The sequence below is a fragment of the Buteo buteo genome, chromosome 18, assembly GCF_964188355.1.
Source record: "Buteo buteo chromosome 18, bButBut1.hap1.1, whole genome shotgun sequence".
In the NCBI taxonomy this organism is placed as follows: Eukaryota; Metazoa; Chordata; class Aves; order Accipitriformes; family Accipitridae; genus Buteo; species Buteo buteo.
The window spans coordinates 18035818-18058195 of NC_134188.1; the positions used below are offsets into that span (position 1 = coordinate 18035818).

At 45.2% G+C, this 22378-nt stretch overlaps 1 protein-coding gene across 4 annotated transcripts in view; it reads left to right on the plus strand.

Annotated features, from left to right (window-relative positions):
- MTMR2 (myotubularin related protein 2) overlaps positions 1–22378 on the plus strand; it is a 68040-nt gene that overhangs the window by 41931 nt on the left and 3731 nt on the right. For 3 of the 4 annotated variants that reach the window (XM_075050063.1, XM_075050061.1, XM_075050064.1), the window contains 10 exons: positions 692–786; positions 964–1074; positions 3102–3203; positions 3855–3938; positions 11605–11754; positions 12575–12763; positions 15713–15898; positions 16780–16986; positions 19557–19649; positions 21260–21373. In XM_075050063.1, the coding sequence (XP_074906164.1) occupies positions 692–786; positions 964–1074; positions 3102–3203; positions 3855–3938; positions 11605–11754; positions 12575–12763; positions 15713–15898; positions 16780–16986; positions 19557–19649; positions 21260–21373 (1331 nt within the window). The remainder of the gene's footprint in view (positions 1–691; positions 787–963; positions 1075–3101; positions 3204–3854; positions 3939–11604; positions 11755–12574; positions 12764–15712; positions 15899–16779; positions 16987–19556; positions 19650–21259; positions 21374–22378) is intronic. The other variant, XM_075050062.1, reaches the window with a different exon arrangement.

Sequence of the window (22378 nt, forward strand, 5' to 3'; positions counted from 1 at the left end):
GAAACATTTGAGGCCTTTTAAGAGGGGGACTGTTTTGAGTCACCATCACTCAGGCTCAAAAATAATTGAATTGTTGCAGAGTAACTTGATCGCTGACTTCAGACTTAAAATCACCGGCAGTTGGGTGCTATACAGATTCGTAGCTGCTGGAAATCACTGTAGTTCCACTGGCTTTTAGCATGAAGGTCTTCATCCCAGGGCTCACTCTGCGTGCAAGGGTGTGCAAAGGACCCAAGCATCCTAGAAGCCACATGTAGGAGAACTGCCTTCTCCTGTCCTTGGGGGCACAAACCAGCTTGCAGATGATTCTTAGCTTTTATGCAGATCGTTGTCAGCTTCAAACGTATGCATCCAGGCAGGAATCGTCTCCTCTTTTCGTGCATGTTGTTCTCAGCTACTGGCAATGCATTGCTCAGTAAGAGTAAACAGTTTGCAGCCAAACACTAGCTTTTTTACAGGGGTAGCAGTTCTGTGCAAATGTAGAATTCTAGGTGATGGTACTTGCCTGGAGTTCAGTTTATACCCAAATGCTTGCCTTCTCCACACAACTGAAACTTTCATGTTAGTTCTAGGCTAGAACCCAGATTAAGCTTGTTTTCATTTCATGTTCTGAAAAGTAGAGCCCTCAAATATTGTTGCTGTCATAATTTTACTCCCATAAATTAACAACTTTTTTTTTTCTTTTTTTAAGCTAAGGATGTTACTTACATCTGCCCCTTCACTGGAGCAATCAGAGGAACCCTTACTGTTACCAATTATAGACTGTATTTTAAAAGCATGGAACGGGTAAGCTTTTGAAACCATCTGCTTTTGTTGGCTATTCAATCTTTAGACCTAGGTGTGCTTTGAGAGAAATTCTGTGTGAATCATAGCTATATGTTTGGGAATATAGGCATAAGGGAGCAGGAGCTGGGGATTTTTCCCCCTCCCCTTTTTAAACTCACAAATTTGAACTGTCTACAGGACCCTCCTTTTGTCCTAGATGCATCTTTAGGTGTAATCAACAGAGTGGAGAAAATTGGAGGTGCTTCCAGTCGCGGTGAGAATTCATATGGGCTGGAGATTGTATGCAAGGTAAACTTTTATCTGTTTTACAATAGGGGAAGGGGAACATATATTTTAAAAGGTTTTCATTGTAGTATTGTAGGAAGTTCTCCAAAACATTTCAGTCAATATGACTTCACACACTTCAAAAAACATTGGATTTTAAAAGTAATTTTCAGGATTCTCCAGCTCCACTCACTCAAGATGAGATCCAAACCTTTATTCAGGCTTTGTGCTAGGTAATGTCTTTTCTTCAAACCTAGGCCTGCATCCCACTAATGCAGTTCTCAGGGTTGCCCACCAGGCTATTCCAGCTAGACTGCAGTTATTGTGAAATACAGGATGCTTTTCACTCACTTGCATTTCAAGAGCAAGAAAGGGGCATGTTTCTCCCTAAATCATTAGCTTATGTCCACCTGCTGGTGTGCTTTGTGGTGAAGGACTGGCAAATAGCCTTCCATCCTCGAGGCTGTTCTTCCATTTCTTTCCAGGCAGTACATATTTCACATGTACCTCTCAAGAGCCCTTGGAATCATTGAAAATCTAAACTTCAATAAAAATTAACAGTTCACCTTCTCGTGTGTCTACTTACTATAGACCCACAGAGTAGATAAAGCCACCGTCTCCAGTCCTAAATCTACACTTCTGCTGTTCCCCAGGGCATGGCCCCTCTGCTTCCCTCAGTGGCCGTGTGGGAAGAGCTGGGTTCTGAACCTTTTAGGTCTTGGGCTGCCTAGAGCTCTTGTCAGAGCCCCCTCAAGGATGCCACTTGCTGGATAAGGCCAGATGGAGGAATGAAAAGGAGTCCTAAACTGCTCTGGTCACTGCTGTGATTTTGAGGCACCAGGAAGCTAAGCGCACTCTCAAGCTGTGGGCATGCTGAGTCAAGAGCAGTTGATGTAAGCTATACCAAATCACCCAGCTGCTCCCTCATCCTATTGCAGTCATGATCCTCCCTGGCTAACGTAGGAGTGCTTGTACTGGCAAGCTAATTTTTCCCTGTTTTGATCTGGATTCCTAGTCCTCAGCCATTTTGCCTATATGCAAATTTGCACACATGGTCAGGTTTGGAGTGAATTATATTGTTTCCCTGGGTGGGAAACCCAGCCACAAACTATATGATGAGTATCTTGGCCCTATACAACTTGGGCCAGCCTGCTTGGCCCGGGATATGCAGAGCAGTTTAGTGCAATAACAGAGTAGTACAGATACGGCTTCTGCATCCTGAAATGTGTTCTGTCTGAGACCAATTACCTAATCTCAGTTTTGTGAGAAAGCTAAGTCTTTAGCTGTTTATCTCATTCTCTGACTTGCTGTAACATCTTCATACGGTTGAACTTGATAGCTCATTTCCTGCTTGTGGCTTTTAAACTGTTTACTACAAGTGTCTGAGTTGTAGGCTTGGCTGGAAAATCTTGGCATCTTAGAGACTCTATATTTAGTTTCCGAATTTGATTTTGTAGATGAGTACAGAAGGGAGGTCCTAGGTTACTACTCTTTGTGGAAACTGTGCTGCAGTGCAAAGTGGAGGAGTTCTCAGTTTCAAGACATCCTCTTGAGTGCACTGAGAGATGGAAGCTTTAAAGGGAGATGGCATTGGTTGCTTTGCACCACACTGGCTGGACTTGGGCTCCCTACGTGCAGTAGCTCTCTGGAGGTTCTTTGTGAGGCAGTCCCTTCCAGCTGTCTTCTGGTACAGCTCAGCATGAGAGCGCAGTAAGAGGGAGGAGGTCTGTCTCACAAAGTCCTGTCAGTCAGCTTGTCCCTCCCCTAGACTTTCAGCAGGTAGAGAGCTTCATGTGACGGCAAGATGCTGTGATCAGGTGCACCTGTGCGCTCCCTCTGCTCCTCTGCAGTTGTGGCAGGCTTTGTTGGAGGCTGCAGACAACCGCTGAACCAAGCCCAGAGTTACAATACAGTGTTCAAAGTACGATATTAGATCAGTACTAGAAAGAGTGTCATGATGTGACCCTATTTTGAATGCTGCCTTTTGGATTTTCTTTGGATTTTGAAGTGGTTCAAAACTCTGCAATTTGATTTCCCTCTTTTTTTCCTAGGATATTCGAAATTTGCGATTTGCTCATAAGCCTGAAGGGAGAACTAGACGATCCATATTTGAGAACCTAATGAAATATGCTTTCCCAGTTTCAAATAATCTGGTAAGTATTTTCTTTTCAGTTTTTACCAAAAGATGCAGAATGGCAGTAAGCTGTTTTGTTCAGTTCCATCTACTTGGTACAGTGTTCACATGGGGTGCATTTTGCTGAAGAAGGAGAAATGCTGGGTTTTAAATCTGTTTTAAAATTAATTCTGTAGGAGTTTCGATTGTATAGAAAACAGGAAAGGTCTACTACTGTGGGGCTGGATTCCTTCATGCATGGAGAATGACTTACTGATACATCCTCCTAATGGCTAATGGTGACTGCACTGCCCCAAATCTGGAATGCAGTTTGCTCTGTCGTGTTACGACACTGCAATTGTTGCTTCAAATACTGGTTGAAAGGATCTAGTTCTAAATACATAAGAGCGTTCTTGCCCAAATAGTCTTTTCTTTCTGTCTTTAATAATAAACACCTTTTGTCCGTGAAGTACTAGGTAATAGACAAGCAAGATCAGGGGTATAGAGGAAAGTACGTTGTTGTACTAATTACCTGCTACAGCGAGCATGTTGATCTTTTTCACAAAGCCCTAAAAGAAAAGTAGTACAGTGGGAAAAAAGAAAGACCAGTCATAAGTTACTATTTGAGATCTCAAACATCCTGGAAATGGGCTCTGAGTGGGCTCTTAATGGTAAATTTTCTTTCTTTCAGCCACTTTTTGCATTTGAGTACAAAGAAGTTTTCCCAGAAAATGGATGGAAGGTGTATGACCCCACTTGGGAGTACAGAAGACAGGTGGGTATTGTGCCATGTCTTTCCTCATCTTCTCTACTCTTCAGAAGTGAGGCTCTGTGCAGTAATATAATTACAGGTCGCATGGAGCGGAGAATGATCCTGCTGACAAATGTGGTGCAGGCTGGATTAGGACATTGTTCTGCACACTGCAGTGACAGATGACAGCAGTACAGCTTTAGAGATAGTAGCATCCACTGATGAAGATTACTCAGGCTGCAGACAGCTGACTTTAGGCTTTGGTGGAAAAAACTTTTGCTCTGGCTTAGTCATCAGCCACTGCTGGCAGTGAGGAACAGAGGATGCGTTTTGCAAGTACAGGTGTCCCGTTATTGAGTTTCACACCTCAGCTCTCACTTGTATCAGTTTTAATTCTTCCCAGTTTTTCCTGTCTCAGACAGGAACTTGGAAGGAAGAAAAATTAAATGTAGAATGCCTTAATTTTCTTGGGGAATCAGTCAGCACAGGGATCAGCCTAGAGAGTGTTGTGATTAACCATAGCAGAGAACAGACAGTTGTAGTGTGTCCAGAGTAGACTGGTCAAAGGTATTAATGATCATGAAGTGGCAGGCTGTCAATTAGGAATGCTGTGGTAAAACTTGAGTGTTCCTGCCTGGGGGAAAAGATGGGAGAATTTTGGTTTTTATAATGAAATCACTCTTGTCATAAATCCTCAAGTAGAGGAAACAGCACAATTCAGTGACACGTTTGCCCTGGACACAGTAAAATTCTGTCTCATCCAGATCTGCCAGAATAAAACCAATTTTCCTTTGTAAAATTAAGAAATTTTAAGCCAGTAAATTTAAAGATTTATTTGGGTCTTTCCCATAAAACGAAACAAAACCTGACCTACGTCCTAGCCTAGTAGTTCATCTGATTCCTGGCATCCAAAACGTAAGGAAAGGATTAATTTTTCTAGCTTTAGTCTTCTAAAAGCTGGGCATGCCTTCTAAATTGGTTATCTAGGCCTGTCATTAACAGATGGGGAGAGAGCGCTTCACTGTTGGGGGTGATTTGTTCCCTCCTAAAATAGCTGCCTAAGATAGATCGCTGGCTTCTAGGCTGCTAATTGAAAGTGAGATGTATCTTACCTCCACTGTCTTCATTGCAAAAAAGGGTATGTTTTGCAATGAGAGACCACAATCTAAAATCATAGTAGAGACAAACTCTGATCATTTGTAATCAATGACACACATTGTATCTAAGGTCAACTTTGATTTATAAGACCAGATAATGCAGTGATTATTTCTTCGTTTAGAATTTACCTCTTTCTTGGTAGTTATTTTAAGGAAAGATCTGTTTATAAAGAAGGATCTGCAGCCCAAGCTGTATGGGCAAGATGCTTCTTGATAGGGCTGAGAACTTTGGAGTAAAGGCTAAAGAATACCTGTGCTATCAAAATAATCTCCATTGAAAAGCACAGCATTCACTTAGCCAAGCTTCAGTTAAAACAGATGAAGTACAAAAGACATTCTTACAATACCTGGAGAGAAGGAAGGGCGACCCTTGAGAATTTGGAGGTAAACTATTCCAATTTCTTAATCCTGGCATGTCTGGTTTTAGAATACAAGCTTCTCTGTCCATATTAGTTTTTATATTGTGATTGGCTGTACCTTAAATTTGGCAGGAGCTTGGTTACATGATGAAAGGATACCTGTATCTACATGTATGTGACTTGCAGCTTTTCATGGCCTTTCTGTAAAGAAGATGAGACTCTGGGCCATGGTATCTTTGTTTCTGGTCACACGAGGTAGCACTGTTGTGTGTAAAGCATATCACAATTGAGACATTACTGCAACATGTACTTCTTTTGCTATGACCTGTTTTTCTATCATTTTTGAGCAGACAGGAAAAACTTACCCTGACTGCTTTTATGTCAAGAAATCAAACTAATGTCCATATGTGGAAGCCCCTGGTCATTTGCTTACATTGGTAACTGCAAATATTAATCCAAACCTGGATTTTATGCAGCCATGGCCTATCTGAATTTTACCCATGATGAGCCACACTCATTCCCATTCCAGATCATGCAATCCATCTGTTCCAGTAGCTTATCTCCAAAAGTGACCAACACCAGCTGCTGAAGATGAGGCAAACCATACTGCAGTAGATGTTTATGTTGTGATCTGGCCAGGAGGAGAATTTCATCCCTTTCATGAGGTTGATTTAGGTCCTGCAGCATGAAGCTTTATGTCCTCTCCAAAACGTTTAGGTATTTCAGTCTGTTTATTTAATTTCAGCATTTATAACTATGGATGTTCAGTTTCTCTATGTGAATGTCTTAGCCTTTTTTCTTAATCCAGCCAGGTTCTGTTAAAGCAGTAACAAATACTACAGTAAATCAGGATTATGTCCTGAAATGGCAGCAGGGATTCGTTAACAGTGAAACAAAATGGGCATCATCAAATCAGATAATGGGATTACCTGTCTCTGACTGTATGAATTGTGATCAAAAATAGAAAAGCAGGACATATGCACTGTCTGCAGGACGTTTTGGAATTGGTTTAAAAACTGTTAGTGAAGAGCTGGCCTAGGGCATAAGCAGCCCAGCAGTATGGCCAGGCATTAACTTGGTCTGTCTTAGGCCAGGTCAGTCATTTGCCTGTGGGAGCAGGGACACAGAGAGAGGGGAGTGGAATGAAAGTAGAAGCCAACTACCAGGCATCCAGAAAAGACTTCTAGAATAGGATCCTTGGTAGGATCTTTGTCTACACTGGTAGACATGGCAAGTTTGCATGTCGTGTGATTTATTTACTGTAATTTTTTTTCAGATTAATATAAGTGTGTTGATATGATAGAGATTGTAGCAATTAGGAAAGATACTCAGTAAACCCTTGACTTCTCTGTTAGCATTCTTGGGAAAGATGGAAATATGTAACTTCTAAAAATCTGTGATTGTGTAAAACTATGGGGAGTAATAAACAACCTGTAGAGAACAAAAGGAACTCAGAGAGGTTTGGGATTTAGTTGGTAAATGGAATCACATGTGGCAAATGAAATTTAAAACTGAAATTGCTCCCTGATTTTTATTACACGCGGGCTGGCAGAGTATAAAACAGAATTGCAAAGTGAATAAGACTCAGTTGAAACCAAAAGGCCTTGAGATGCCTTTGGAGTAACTTAAAGCTTTCATTTTCCATAACAAGGTGGGGAGCATTTGGAAAATATTGCAAGGGGTTGTGAAGTTGGAAGTGTGTGGTGTTTCCCTACAGAAGTCGTGCTCGTCTAATCCTGTGCTCTGGTCATATGTACCAGGCAGCCACAGTATAGGGCTGTGGTTGCTGCTTTCAGAGAAAACATATAGAAATTAATAATTTAGAAGAAGACCTGACCTGTTTCTAGGATAAAAGAAGTGCCCAGCATTAGTATACAAGCAGAGTGGGAAAGGTAGAGCATGAGAACAGCATCCTACAGAGGAGTGTTGGGTGTAATTTAGGGGAGTAAAATGAGAATTGAACTGTTAAATGTCCCATGGTTTAACTGAGGTCCTGCTTATGCTAGGTATGTCTCTACTGCAAAACAGATCATAGCTCTCTTGTGCTAAGTGGACACCACCTGGGCTGAGTACACGGCAGAAGAACCAGCTTGGCTCTGGCAGCTGGATCCTGTGTCGGTGCAGGGATGCGCCTGAGCTAATGTGCTCAGCCGCTTGGTATCTCATGGCTCAAGCCAAGTTTGAGAGAGGCACCGCTGGTGTGTAACTCGGGACCCTCCCTGCCTTGCCCGCTGCAGCTCAGGGTGTACCTGCATGGCTAAGCTCAGAATCAGTCCACTGGATCCTGTAGAGAGATGAATTATGTGTGTAACTCCAGCAAGGAAATTATTTTTTTCCTGTCAGTGAAAGATCCTCATGTGCTTAAGCTTAAACATGTGCTTTGCAAGGTAGTGGCTTCAGTGCCATGGTGATGTGTCTTCAACAGTTTTTCCCTGCAAACGAAGAAACTCCCATCTTCTACAATGTGCGTAGGTCAAGTGATAACTGAGCAGGGGTCATTAAAGTAAGGCATGAATGACTGCCCAGAAGGAAACCAAGTCTGGTTTAAGTGTGTAGATGATACAAAGGCTGCATCTCTCTGGTTAGATGATACAGTTGTAAGGAGTGTTCCCAAGCAGTGGGGCACCTTCATCACGACTTCCAGGCATAGCTTCAGTCCAGGCTGTCACCATCCCTCTTTTGAGTGAGTGTTTGAGAATCTTCAGCCATGCATGAGAATAATCTTCCAGCAAGTTGTATGCAGATTGAGAGTATGAAGCAATTATTTACTGGCTAACACACAGAAAAGATAGCTGAGATTTAACTAGCTACTAGGCTGAGCATTAGTACTCACCACCTCAGAGAAGGCAGAGAGACTTTCCTGGCCAGGCAGGCACTGGTGAGAGGAGAAGGATCAGCTTCTGCATGTCCTTCAGTTGGGTTGTTGTTGCCATCTTCCACCAGCAATGTCAACACCAGCACACAGATGACCCAGCTGTTGGCCCTCACCCAATGGCTGCTTACTGAACTCGCAGTTTTTCCCTTAGGATTCGACACCATTTCATGATGTTGTTTTCCCTCTTGAAATCCTGAGCTACCAGCGATCCCCACCTCAACAGTCCTCTTCCTCTGTCTGCAGTTTTACATTTCTTGCCTTTCTGTGGCTTTTCAGACAGCTCTTTCACGTGGCTTTGCAGTGTCCTTGGCACTCTGAGCCACGGTGGTGTAGCTGGGCCACGTCAGAGGTGGGACCTGAAGAGGCAGTCAGGCCCTTGTGGAGTAGAGAAGAGGGAGGGCTGCAAGGCCAGCTTGCCTGCTCCCAAACCTGGGCACAGTTCAGAGGCTGATACAAGCCAAGGATCACCAGTAGGCAGTTTGAACAAACTGCCCTGTTTTGAGGATGAATGAGTTTAATTGTATGGATGTGAGGTGCACTGTGCCAGCTGGTCTCGGTGAGAACAGTCATGGGCACATTTCGTTTATGACTATAAATGTGGCCATGTTGCCTTCCTCACTTTGCCCTCTGGCAGGAGCTGAACATGTGAATTCCCCTGAAATCAGGGTCTACTAGCAGCATTGGTTTACCTGGAGAAGACTGACCTTGTGCAGCAGTCAGGGCAGCCAGCTCTGGTCCCTATGTGGACACCCAGCAGCCACGTTCCCTAGCAGCTTCAGGACACTACCTGCTGTTAGTGGGTCATGCCTGGGTTCCTCCTGCAGGTGCACAGGCAGCTCCCAGAGCGGGTCCTGAGCCTGCAAAGGCTTCTTGAGTTACATCTGTAACAGTTTGGGTTGGTTTGATAGTAGGCTTTTGGGTGCTTACAACTTACCAGGAAGCAGTGAAATGCATCTTATATGAGGAAATACCAATGTGCTTTACATCATGTTTAGCTTTTTCTATTGGTTCCAGCTGGAGAAAGGCACAAATCTGAAGGAGCATGAATAAATGCAGAAGCTACACTGCATCATGGCAAACGTCCTGGGAAGAAGCAAATTCAGCTTCTCTTGTAGCCCTCTTTGTTTGCTTCAGTTCCTTAGAGAAAGTCATGATCTGAATCCAAAGCCCAATTTGGGTGGTGCTGTGATTAAAGGCTCCCGTGCCAAGGGAAAGCAGACATTCCCTGTGATTCAAAGGAAATTTGAATGCTGACACACAGCATCTTTTCTTTCTTTGAGGGCTTGTCATGGATTTTCCTGCTCTGGGCTATTGCAGAGGAAAAATTTCGTTCAAATTTGTCAGGGTGGTAGCTGAAAGACCTAGAGCTTTGGAGGTGTCGGTTCTGGACTGAGCAGTGTGTGCTGAAGCCGTTCTGCCCAGCACTGTGAGGAGGATGCTTTACAGTGCCAGTGACTGCTTGATCTTCTCAATGAGCACTGGTAGAGTTGCAGGGTAGAATGACAAGAAGCTTTTCTTCCATGTAACTGCTTGTCAGCTCTCATTTTCCTTGCCAAGAGTGTGCCAACAGTGTAGTTTTAATTCACGTGTGGGGGAGGTGAAATCTCCAGGCGTTGCTGATGGATCCATTGCAGTGCAGTCATGTACTTATGAGGACAGGACTGAGAACAATTTAGTCATTTGCCATTAGTTCACTTCCACATAGTAAGCAGTTTGACCACAGCTGATGGACAGCTAAGAGCAAGAGTCTTGCTGTTCCCTGGTTGACAGCAGAGCTGGTGGACCCAGGAGATTCCGTCCTTGCTGCGTACAGCAGGAGACCTCTGAGCATGTTTTACCCATCAGTAAGCTTGGACTGTGCATACGCACTTTTTGATGCCTTTTTCTGCCACCTCTTTGGCTTCAAGCAGTGCCAAAAATAGCTTTCCTTTAGGGTTTTGGGGTACTTGTGATCCTGGCAGCTCTGCTGATTCCTTGTAGTAATATTTCCTTCCCAGGGAGGGTCCCAGGACCAGGGGTGGTTCACAAGCAGGGTGTGACTGGTATTAGACAGAAGATCTGTCCTCTCCTCAGATTTCTAACCATGACCTGTTTTGACAGCATGACTCACCGCTCTGACTGGGAACTGGCTGCTGTCTGTGTGGGTCAACCACAATTACCACAGCTCGTCTGACTTGTGTTAGATTTGTCGTTTATTTCCTGTGGGAGCTGCGACAGTGGTAATCAGTGTCCCACCACCCTCCTTAAAATGAAGTACTGTTTATTAGAACAGAAGCATGTATTGTTTTAAGAGCTGATGTTCCTCTAAAACAGACTCTGTGCTTAACAGCCTGGCCATGTTCACTGTAGTAGATCTGTCTTCCCCACAGAGATGCTTTGTGTCAGTGCTCACCCCTGCTGCAGCAAGTGTCTGTTTAAATCTCTCCTTGCAGGCACGCAGTAGCAGCCACACTGTTTTGATCTGTTAACTCCCAGCGTCAGCCGAACTAAGTCTGCAGGTTGTCAGGATCGTCCCCATTGTGCTTCGGGTGTTACCTGGAGGTTATCATCTGGGAAGCTGTTGAGTTGCTTCCCCATCAGGGCGTGCTGAGCTCAATGATGTGTGTGTAGATTCCCTGCTCTCCCAGCCCAGGTCAGACTAGTACAACCAGAGAGCTTAGTCTGAGAGGAACATGGGAGTTGCACATTACTGTCCAGATCACATACAGTCACGCAGCCAGAGACATACAATTATTAGGGTTTTGGTGGTTTTAGGGGATTGCACAGCTGTGCCACAAACACTGAACAAAGCCCAAAACAGATTGATTTTTGGGGGGTGTTTTACTGCCTGTTCTCCCTTCTGTCTTCCCCTCCATCCTGTCTGGTAACTCCACTTTCCATCCCCAGTTTCCACCCACCACGTTTGAGCTAAGTGCCGAGAGAGGAGTGAGGACTGTTGGTCACCCGTTCTGTCCTGCTCCTGGCTCTCCTATAAGCACCATGATGATACCGGGAGGTATGTTAAAGATGCTTTCAGGGGGATCACCTGTGTCGCCACATCCGTAGCCTCCACAGTTCCTTTGCCATAGGTGAGCCTGCCTGCAGTCTTCTAGTTTTCCTGTTCCTCAGTGACCTGAGCAAAACATCTACCTCTCTGGGAAGAGGCATGAAATGCAAGTTACCAAGATAATGCAGTCCCAGGCTCCAGCCCTAAATGTCCTTCATTAACAAAAGTTGCCTTGCATTTCAGGTCTGGGGATTTGACTATGCTGAGATCTCAGAGCAACTCATTTGCTAACCTGCTGTTGTTTCCTCTTTAGGGAATTCCCAATGAAAGCTGGAGGTTGACCAAGATTAATGAGCGCTATGAACTGTGTGATACGTACCCTGCCATTCTAGCTGTGCCTGTAAACATTCCCGATGAAGAATTAAAGAGAGTAGCATCTTTCAGATCAAGAGGACGCATACCAGTGAGTGTGACAAAAGAAACCACTTTGATGTGGTTTTGTTACATACCTTTGGGCCATAAATAATACCAAGATCAGGCTGAGTGGATTCCAGGGAGCAAATAAATGGTCAATGGATAATAAAAGTGCCAGCAACATGTTTGAGGAGTTAGAAAGCAACATTGTCTGCTGGGACTACTGTTGTGAAAGAGATGTAGACTAAACCAAAATGAGAAGATAAGATAACTTAGCACAACCCAGACCAAATCTCAGTTCAGTTCCTGAGAAATGCAAAGCAGCCGTATTTAGTTGTTTACAATTGTCTGGCCTACTCTGACTTTCAGGATAGAGGAATACGTAGTGATGCTCTTGATGAAAATGCTTATTAAATGAAATTAAGACAAAACACATCATTATGATGATTATTTTAACAGTAAGTGAAAATGTACTGTTTTACTTCTCAAGTCTATAGAAAATTAAATTTGTTCCTAAAGTGCTTAACTTTTACGTGGTGTAACATAGAGTAAGACATAGCCCAATGACTGCAGAGCGAGAAAGTGTGCTTGTGACTCACACAATGGCAAGAAAACAGTCTGCATCCTATTTAAAAGTCAGACTTAAACCTATTCAGTCACCTCTTGTTTGTTAAAACTTTGGGAATACCACCAGAATGAATGAGTAAGGACAGAAGAGCTCTTTCTTTCATTCAATCGTGATTTAATAGAATCCAGCCTTCTGGAACCAGCAAATACATGGCAGGATCCCAGAGCAAGCCATTACAGGTAAAACACTTCACTGGTTTAATGAATCCCATTTTTCTTTCATTTCTTTTTCGTTTTCAAAGGTATTGTCATGGATTCACCCAGAAAGTCAAGCAACGATCACTCGCTGTAGCCAGCCAATGGTGGGAGTGAGTGGCAAGCGAAGCAAGGAAGATGAAAAGTACCTTCAGGCCATCATGGATTCTAATGCTCAATCCCATAAAATCTTCATATTTGATGCAAGGCCTAGTGTGAATGCTGTAGCCAATAAGGTCAGGTGCTTTTTCCCCTGTCTAAAGCTGGGAATGTAATAATTTAGAGCACATTTCCCACCACCATTCCAAATTATTCCTGAGGATCACAAAGGGTTTTCCACTGTGAAGGGGGGAGTCATATGCAATGATCTGATTCTCTAGACAGACTTTTACACCTGCGTTGGTATCTGTAAGATATCAGAGTGACTACTAAAGTCCATTTGGGTTAATCTACAATGGGAAATGAGATTGGAAGGGGAAAAAAAAATCAAATTAGTACTGAGGTCAAACTCCAGCACCCTGGATCTTGTGTATCACCATTTTTCTCTTCACATGGTTGAAAGACTGCTTCCCCTAACAGCACTAGAACTCTGTCCCTGTTAACCATGATGGGAGCAGCACTTCTGAAAATCAGGCATCGTGATCTTTAATCTCAAAATATAAGCTGGGGATCTTTAATGTCTAGGAATGTTGCTGTGTTCTTCCTGCTGTTACAGTGTCGTGGTTTAACCCCAGACAGCAACTAAGCACCATGCAGCCGCTCTCTCACTTCTCCCCCACGCAGTGGCATGGGGGAGAGAATTGGGGAAAAAAGAATCGTGGGTTGAGATAAGAACAGTTTAATAGAACAGAAAGGAAGAAAATAATAATGATAATAATAACAGTAATAAAATGACAATAATAATAATAAAAGGATTGGAGTATACAAAACAAGTGATGCACAATGTAATTGCTCACCACTCACTGACTGATGCCCAGTTAGTTCCTGAGCAGTGATTTCCACCCCGGGGCCAACTCCCCCCAGTTTATATACTGGGCATGACGTCACATGGTATGGAATACCCCTTTGCCCAGTTTGGGTCAGCTGGCCTGGCTGTGTCCCCTCCCAACTTCTTGTGCCCCTCCAGCCTTTTCGCTGGCTGGGTATGAGAAGCTGGAAAATCCTTGACTTGTTGCTAAGTAGTGTTTGTACCAACTGAAAACATCAGTGTGTTATCACCATTCTTCTCATACTGGACCCAAAACATAACACTATACCAGCTACTAGAAAGAAAATTAACTCTATCCCAGCCAAACCCAGGACATTCAGAATCACAGAATCATAGAATAGTTTGGATTGGAAGGCACCTTTAAAGGTCATCTGGTCCAACCCCCTTGCTATGGGCAGGGACATCTTCAACTAGATCAGGTTGCTCAGAGCCCCGTCCAACCTGGCCTTGAACGTTTCCAGGGATGGGGCATCGACCACCTCTCTGGGAAACCTGCGCTAGTGTTTCATCACCCTCATCATAAAACATTTCTTCTTTATATCTAGTCTGAATCTACCCTCTTTTAGTTTAAAACTATTAATTACCCCTTGTCCTATCGCAACAGGCTCTACTAAAAAGTCTGTCCCCATCTTTCTTCTAAGTCCCCTTTAAGTACTGGAAGGCTGCTGTAAGGTCTCCCGGGAGCCTTCTCTTCTCCAGGCTGAACAACCCCAACTGTCTCAGCCTGTCCCCATAGGAGAGGTGTCCCATCCCTCTGATCATTTTTGTGGCCCTCCTCTGGACCCGCTCCAACAGGTCCATGTCTCTCCTGTGCTGAGGGCTCCAGAGCTGCATGCAGCACTCCAGGTGGGCTCTCAGGAGAGCAGAGCAGAGGGGCAGAATCACCTCCCTCCACCTGCTGGCCACACTTCTTTTTCATGCAGCCCAGGATATGGTTGGCTTTCTGGGCTGCGAGTGCATATTGCTGGCTCCTATTTGGTTTTTCATCCACGAATTCCCCCAAGTCCTTGGCAGGGCTGCTCTCAATCCCTTCATCCCCCAGCCTGTACTGATACCAGGTGTTGTCCCGACCCATGTGCAGGACCTTGCAGTTGGCCTTGTTGAAGTTCATGAGGTTCACATGGACCCACTTCTCGAGCTTGTCCAGGTCCCTCTGGATGGCATCCCATCCCTCAGGTGGGTCAACTGTGCCACTCAGCTTGGTGTCACCTGCAAGCTTGCTGAGGGTGCACTCGATCTCACTGTCTGTGTCACTGCTCAAGGTATTAAACACTACTGGTCCCAGTACGGACCCCTGAGGGACACCACTTGTCACTGAACTCCATCTGGACATTGAGCCGTTGACCACAACCCCCTGGATGTGACCATCCATCCAATTCTTCATCCACCAAACAGTCCATCCATCAAATCCATATCTCTCCAATTTAGAGAGAAGGATGTTGTGGGGGACCGTGTCAAAGGCCTTACAGAAGTCCAGATAGGTGACATCTGTAGCTCTTCCCTTGTCCACTGATGCAGTCGCTCCATCATAGAAGGCCACTAGGTTGGTCAGGTAGGACCTGCCCTTGGTGAAGCCATGCTGGCTGTCTCAAATCACCTCCATGTGCCTTAGCAGAGCTTCTAGGAGGATCTGTTCCCTGATCTCCCCAGGCACAGAGGTGAGGCTGACAGGTCGGTAGTTCCCAGGGTCCTCCTTTCTACCCTTTTAAAAATTATGTCTCATGCCATCACTCTAAGCCCTATTTTAGTGGTAGAACCACTTTGTTGCACTAAAGCTGATGGGTTTTTAAATTTGTTTTTAAAATCTGCCTTTCCCACTATTTAGGAAAGGCACTTGGTGTGTGGGTGTACTCTTCTATAATAGTATGGTAAATTTGTAAATGACAGAATAGTGAATCTAATGAGCCAGCAGCTTGAATGGGGATAAATTATAATTACAGAGGAAAAGAAGGCTTATTATGTGATATTCTTTGGTAAAAATTATAGCATTCATTAACTTTTGCAGGAGAGAGACACAAAGTGTGTGTGTGTACGTGTTTGTTCCCAATTGTAAGATAAATCCAATGTTTTCTGCCTGCCTTAGATAGCACAATCACTGTGGTATTTTGTCAGCTGATATTTGCTCAGGACAAATGATCAGGATAAAGTACAAAATATGTTTTTGCTTAATGATTTTTATGTGGATTTTGTTCTTCAGGCTAAAGGAGGGGGCTATGAGAGTGAGGATGCCTATCAGAATGCAGAATTAGTGTTCCTGGACATTCACAATATTCATGTTATGAGAGAGTCGCTGAGAAAACTGAAAGAAATTGTGTATCCCAATATCGAGGAGACTCACTGGCTGTCTAATTTAGAGTCAACTCACTGGCTGGAGCATATCAAGGTATGCATGTCTGCATCCACTGGATGTGGCTGAGTAACTACAAGTCTGTACCAGTCTGTTCACTGGGAAGTGTATCTAGAGCTAAATCCAGTGCTGGATTTTCAATTCATGAGAAATTTAAAGACTTACAATTTGTTTTCAATTTATAAACAACTAAAACCACAGTTTCACAGAATGGGGAATTTTGAGGAGGTGGGAAGAGTGACAAGATGGGGGGTTGAAATACTGAAAGATGGTGTTTTGGAAGTGAAGTGCGTTACTGGGTAATGTGGAACTGTGAAAGCCCTGGTTAGAGCACCGGAGTCCCAGAGTTTCCAAGTTCTGGACTCAGAGATCCTCAACATCCTGGTGTTACTGTGTGGTCCAGACCAGCAAATGTTGGGAGTTCATGCCCCGTCAGCCTTTCAGGAATCCAAGCAGAGTCAGAAGGAGTGGGGCAAAATGCTTCAGCTTCTACAGATGTTGGTTTTCAAATTAAGCTCTTTGTCTCCTAAAAATGTCCAGCTTACATTGTTGACCTGCTGATGCAGACAGGGCCAAATCTGCTTCTGGGGCAGTTGCAAGGTGATGGCCATTTTGTTTTCGTGTTCAGACACAGAATGCTCCTGCATTTAAATCCTGACCTGTCCAAGGACTGAGCTTAATGCAAGGGCTCTTCTAGAGTTGTGCCTACGCTACAGTTTATACATGTTGTCATCTTGCTGGAACAAAAAATGTGTTCACCAATTTGCTGTCCTAGTTATAAAGTAGTTGGAACTGATTTACCATTCTCCTTGAGGCAGACAGAGCCCTTGGTTTGTCCTGTGTTGTCACTAGCCATTTTTCATTTATAGGTTCTGTTCCAAAGAGATTTTGTAACTTTTTTTTTTTCCTTGTCCTAGCTCATTCTCGCTGGAGCTCTTCGAATTGCTGACAAGGTGGAGTCGGGGAAGACATCTGTGGTTGTACACTGCAGTGATGGCTGGGACCGGACAGCCCAGCTGACCTCTCTCTCTCTGCTCATGTTAGATGGCTACTACCGAACTATCAGGGGCTTTGAAGTGTTAGTGGAGAAGGAGTGGCTGAGCTTCGGCCACAGATTTCAGCTGGTGAGTCACTAGCCCTTGGAAGGCACTGAACAGAAAGTTATTGTCCACCTTGAAGGATTTCAAAGGAGTTTAGCCTTTCCTGTGAGAAGTCTCCCAGCTGAACTCGCAGAAGAAAGGTGAATGCTGTTGCTATTGTGTTGTGGTTTAAGCCCAGCTGGCAACAAAGCACCACGTGTCCACTCACTCACTCCTCCCCCACGGTGGGATGGGGAGGAGAAAATATAACAAAAAATTCGTAGGTCAAGGCAAGGACGGGGAGTGATCACTCACCACTTATGGTCATGGGCAAAAACCAGACTTGACTTGGGGAAAAAAACAAAATCAATTTAATTTACTACAAATGAAATCAAAACAACGATAAGGGGAAGTAAAACTGATTCTTAAAAACACCTTCCTTCCCACACCTCCCTCTTTCCTGGGCTCAACTCCACTCCTGGTTCTCCCTCCACCTTCTCCCCCCAGCGGCGCAGGGGAACAGGGAATGGGGATTGGAGTCAGTTCTCCACACGTTGTCTCTGCTGCTTCTTCCTCCTCAGGAGGAGGAGGACTCCTCACTTGTCCCCTGCTCCAGCGTGGGCTCCCTCCCACATGAGGCAGTCCTTCTCAAACTTCTTCAGCGTGAGTTCTTCCCACGGGCTGCAGTTCTTCACGAACTGCTCCAGCATGGGTCCTTCCCAGGGGCTGCAGTCCTTCAGGCACAGCCTGCTCCAGCGCGGGCTTCCCCTTGGAGTCCCGGCCATCCTGGGGGGCATCCCCCTGCTCCTCTCTCCCCAGGCTGCAGGTGGGCGTCTGCTCCCCCGGGGGCTGCCCTCCCTGGGCTGGGGGGACACAGCCTGCCGCCTGGTCTCCCCACGGGCTGGGGGGGCATCCCCTCCTCCCCCGCTCCTCCTCCCCTCCTTCCTCCCTGACCTCGGTACCCGCAGAGGGGTTCCTCTCCCATCCCAATCCCCTACTCCCTGCAGGTTCCCCTCTTCACTCTGCTCTCCCAGAGGCACGACCGCCCTCACCGACGGGCTCGGCCTGCGCCAGCGGCGGGGCCGGCTCCCAGATGCAGAAGATTCTGGCAGCTTCTCACCAGAGCCGGCCCTGCGGCCCCTGCCCTGCTACCAAAACCTGCCTCACAAACCCAATACATATTGTTTTCTGCCTATACTTCCAGTCATCCCTCAACCTCCTTGGAGACAGTATTGGTTAGATACAAGGAACAGGTAGTATTAAATCTCACAGATGTCTGACTGATATGTTGTGTTCCCATGCTTAGGCTTTAACTAACAGTGTGCTTTGGGTTCAGGATCAGCATTTCTACTGGGAGTTGGCAGAGACCACTGGGCTATTTTTTGTCTTTCTTCCCAGTTCAGTCCATTTTCTGAGACTGCTTGGACACCATCATCTAACATGCTTTGGTACTGAAGGGGCTGGGGAATTTGGTTATGGCCTTGACCTCACATTTTCTTCAGGCACGTTTTATTTTTGGGGAGGCTTTTAATTTTTTAGGTAAAAGATCAGCAGTTTGAGACTGGACCAAGAGTAGCTCATGGTTGTGTCCCTAGAGTTGGCAGAGGCAGCTTTATGGACTTGTGACACAGCAGTTTGTTACGGTTTGCACCGATGGGAATTGAGAGAGCCTTTCAGTGGTATCCTTTCAGTCTTTGTTCCTATTGTGTTTTGCTCGTAGCTGTTCTCTTGTAGTCCTTTAATTTTGGCAAGGGCTAGAACGAGGTCTGTTTACAGCACATGCGATGGTGGGTTGCATAGTCAAATGCTTTGAGAAAGGTGGGGCAACTGAGGTTCTGCTGCAGCAAAACTGTTAACTGGTGTTTGAACAATGAGTAATTTAGCTTTGCTGTCTATACAAAGAAAATAACAGTATTTATTTCCTTTGGTGAGGGGAGAACAGTATTACAGAAGAGGTAGGGATTTCTGTTACTTACATGTTCTTGTTCTGTCTTTGTACAGTACTTCGGGCTCCTGGGTAATACGTAACCACTAACGTACTATACAAGTTATAAGGAATCAGGCCTCAATGTCTTGGCCACACAGCACGGTCAGGGTTGGAGGCCTACTTCTGGGGATACTTTCATCACTGCCTCTCTTGAGGTGGCAGGAGATGGGCTGGGTTAGTGTTTGTACAGCGCTTGGAAGCTGCGAGGTGTTGTGTGATGGTTATCGCCACATGCCGTGCCTGTAGGTAGTGTTTAGATCTAGCACACTGTACTACTGAAGTAGCCAGGACGACAGCTGCAACTGAAGCAAAAAGCATTCTCATTTTTTTTCCTCCTGAACTTCAGCTATTAACTGAAATCAGTGCCAGCATAGCATCTGGAGCCTCTACTCAAACAACTCGTGTTTTAATTTAGCATGAAAATATCCCCATAAAGAAATTTCACTTCAAAGACAAAGGGAGTAGCTGTCCTTTACTCCTTTACTCGCTGATATGGACAAAGCAAAATCAAGACTCATTTGAACCTTCTTAAAGCTGTTGGCAAAGGCTTGGGTGACTGAGAGGACACCCCAGCAGTTTCCCAGTGAAGCCCTGTGCGACTCATGTTCTTTGTCCTGCTCTTTTTTAGAGAGTTGGCCATGGAGATAAGAATCATGCAGATGCGGATCGCTCTCCCGTCTTCCTCCAGTTCATCGACTGTGTCTGGCAAATGACAAGACAGGTAAATTGCTGGGTGGCATGTGTGTCCACAAAGCCAGTATACCGAGATGTGGCACAGTGTGTGGCCACAGGAATAATTACCAAGCTGACCTGCACAGGTTCTCCTTCCTGGGCTTCTACTCTTGTTTGGACTCTGGCAACAAGTTCCCTGGAAGTCTGTTTAGCAAAGGGCCTGAATGCATAAGTACATAGGAAGGCCACAATGTCAGCTTGCCTCAGATTAGCTAATTGGTGGGTGCTGCTTACCTACACGCTGCTGTAATAAATGTGAGCTTGTGAGAAGCAGCTTGCCTCACCATGAAAGAGGGGACAGTTGCCTCACGCTTACCACGGGCAGGAATACCCCCCCTAGCAATCCTCAGTAGCCCACTGTGCCTTCAGAAGCATGACTTGAGCTGCTAATGTAAGTCTCTAGCGTGGTGGGTGCAGACAGATCCCTGTTGCCTCTGCTCAAGGTGATCCCATAACCAAACGTGCAGCAAGACATGTATTTGGTCCATTTTAACTTCTGAAGGCAAACATACTGCTCCTGACTCCTATGTGATGTACAGAGCTGAGTTCCTCACTTCAGAGCAGGCATGGCAGAGGCACAGTTCAGGAGAGATCCCCTATGGTTGGGAGTTTTTTTCCCCAAGTATGTGGGACCTGGAAGTTTTTTTGTGTCTGCTGTGACACAAACTCTGTCACATGGAAAATGCCAGCCATGGTCAGGTAGTTCACTGAAAAAATTGGGCTCATCATGGATTAAAACAGGTGAAATGGAAAAGAAGGATGCTACTATATATGAAGCTGTACCATATCCAAGCAGAGAAAGAGGGAGGCTTTACCATCATTGAAAGTCACTTTCATCGTGCTCTCCTTGGATTGCTCCTACAAGCAGGCATCCTGGCCTGCAGCTGGTGAGGTCAGGATGTTGCAACCAGGGCAGCCTGGGAAGAGATGGGTGGTTTGCGAGGGAGGAAGGCCTCCCGCTCTCCTCTCCATCGCCCCAGCATGTCAGTGCAGTTCACTGCATGTATTCTTACTGACACTTTGTGGAGCTCCAGTTCTCCCTGTCATGGGTCTGATTGTTTCTGCATGGAACGTCAACAGCAAACACAGCCCCTACCCATACACCTGTTCCTCCCGCTGACCTGTGTTGCAAGATACCTCCCTGCTGTTTCCTCTGGGAAGCGCTCTGTTGTGCACACAGGTTATTTCCATTTGGCCCCGGGAAATTGCCATTTCTTTTTACTCATTATTTCACATGTGCTTCAGCCTTTTGTTCACAGTCTCATCGCGTGGTCTGTCATGAGGGGCAGGCATAGCAGAGCAAGCTTCAACTTGAAGCAGCACTGAGTGTATATAAACACAGTGGTCAAACCCTTCAGACCTCTGGCTTTTGCTCAAAATTCCTCTCTGTACATGTAAAGCAGCTTTCCAAGAGAGAAACTTGCCTCTGGAAGGAGTAAATATGATACCAAATATCCAGCCAGGCAGGGAACAGGGACAAATCCTGTTTTAGGAATCAAGAAGAGAGGCCAACTCCTTACCAAGACCACAAAGTGGGAGAAAGTTTATTTGCGATTCCTGTTCTAAAATCCCAGCCTAATTTTCTGGTTCTGTCTGAAGTTTCCTACAGCATTTGAGTTCAATGAGTACTTCCTGATAACCATCCTGGATCACCTGTACAGCTGTTTGTTTGGGACATTCCTGTGCAGCAGTGAGCAGCAGAGAGTGAAGGAGGTAAGACAGCTTCTCTCCAAGGTGAAGGCCAGGTACTGCGATGGCTTTAGCTGGCCAGGTGCTGCTAGAGAAGTTGTTTCAGCACTCAAAGATAGTGGTAGATGCAGGTCTGGGTAATGCCAAGCCCCCTTCTTAACAGCTGGGACATGGGGTATTTTCCTCTTTGCACAAACTGCTGTCTGTTGGAGACTTCACATTTCAGAGCAATACAATTTCCCTCTGGGCAGTCCCACTGCTTTCAGCATGGCTTTCAGCTACTCACTGGTGTCTCCCAGGTAGATTGGAAATGCAGTTTTTCTTTGAATTTCAGTTTAATGTAACCTTCTCTGGGGAAACCGGTACCTTTTTGTCCTCCCTTTTCCTTGAAGAGGTCCCTTGAGGTTGCTTTTAACTACCCAGTGTGCATTGTCATTCTGCACACCTAGGTTACAGCAAGTAACTGGTCTCAGTGTGTGTTCTTGCTGTGCTTGCATTTTTCTGGGAGAGGACAGAGCTGCTAGTATTAGGAAGGACATGCCTCTAGGTCCTGCCACCAGCCAGCTCTACCCTGCAGTCTGGTGGAGGTTTGTCTGCCAAGGGAGGAGCATATAGACGTGTACATTCAGACCCAGCCTGGAATCAGAAGCAGCAGTGACCCTCATTCTGTCTCACCTACCTAAAGATGAAGCATTTTGTCACCAGAAGGTTGCAACCCAACATCACAGAGGTACATTGAGGACAGTGCTGTGTAGACCTGATGTGATTATATGTGATAGCACATCCGTTAAAAAATAATAAAAAAAAGTACTGTAACACAGAAGTGATAGGATTGTACTGTATTGAAATCAGGGTCCCTGTTTCTCTAGAGTCCACAGCGATTGAATAATTGTAATTTCCAGAGAAGAAAACCTGCATACTGTTTGCATATGCGTGGTTTTTTTTGGAGGGGGGGTGTGTTAAAGCCTGAGCTAGCAAAGTACTTAATCTAGAAAACACTTCAACACTGGTTTCACTGGGACTATTCAC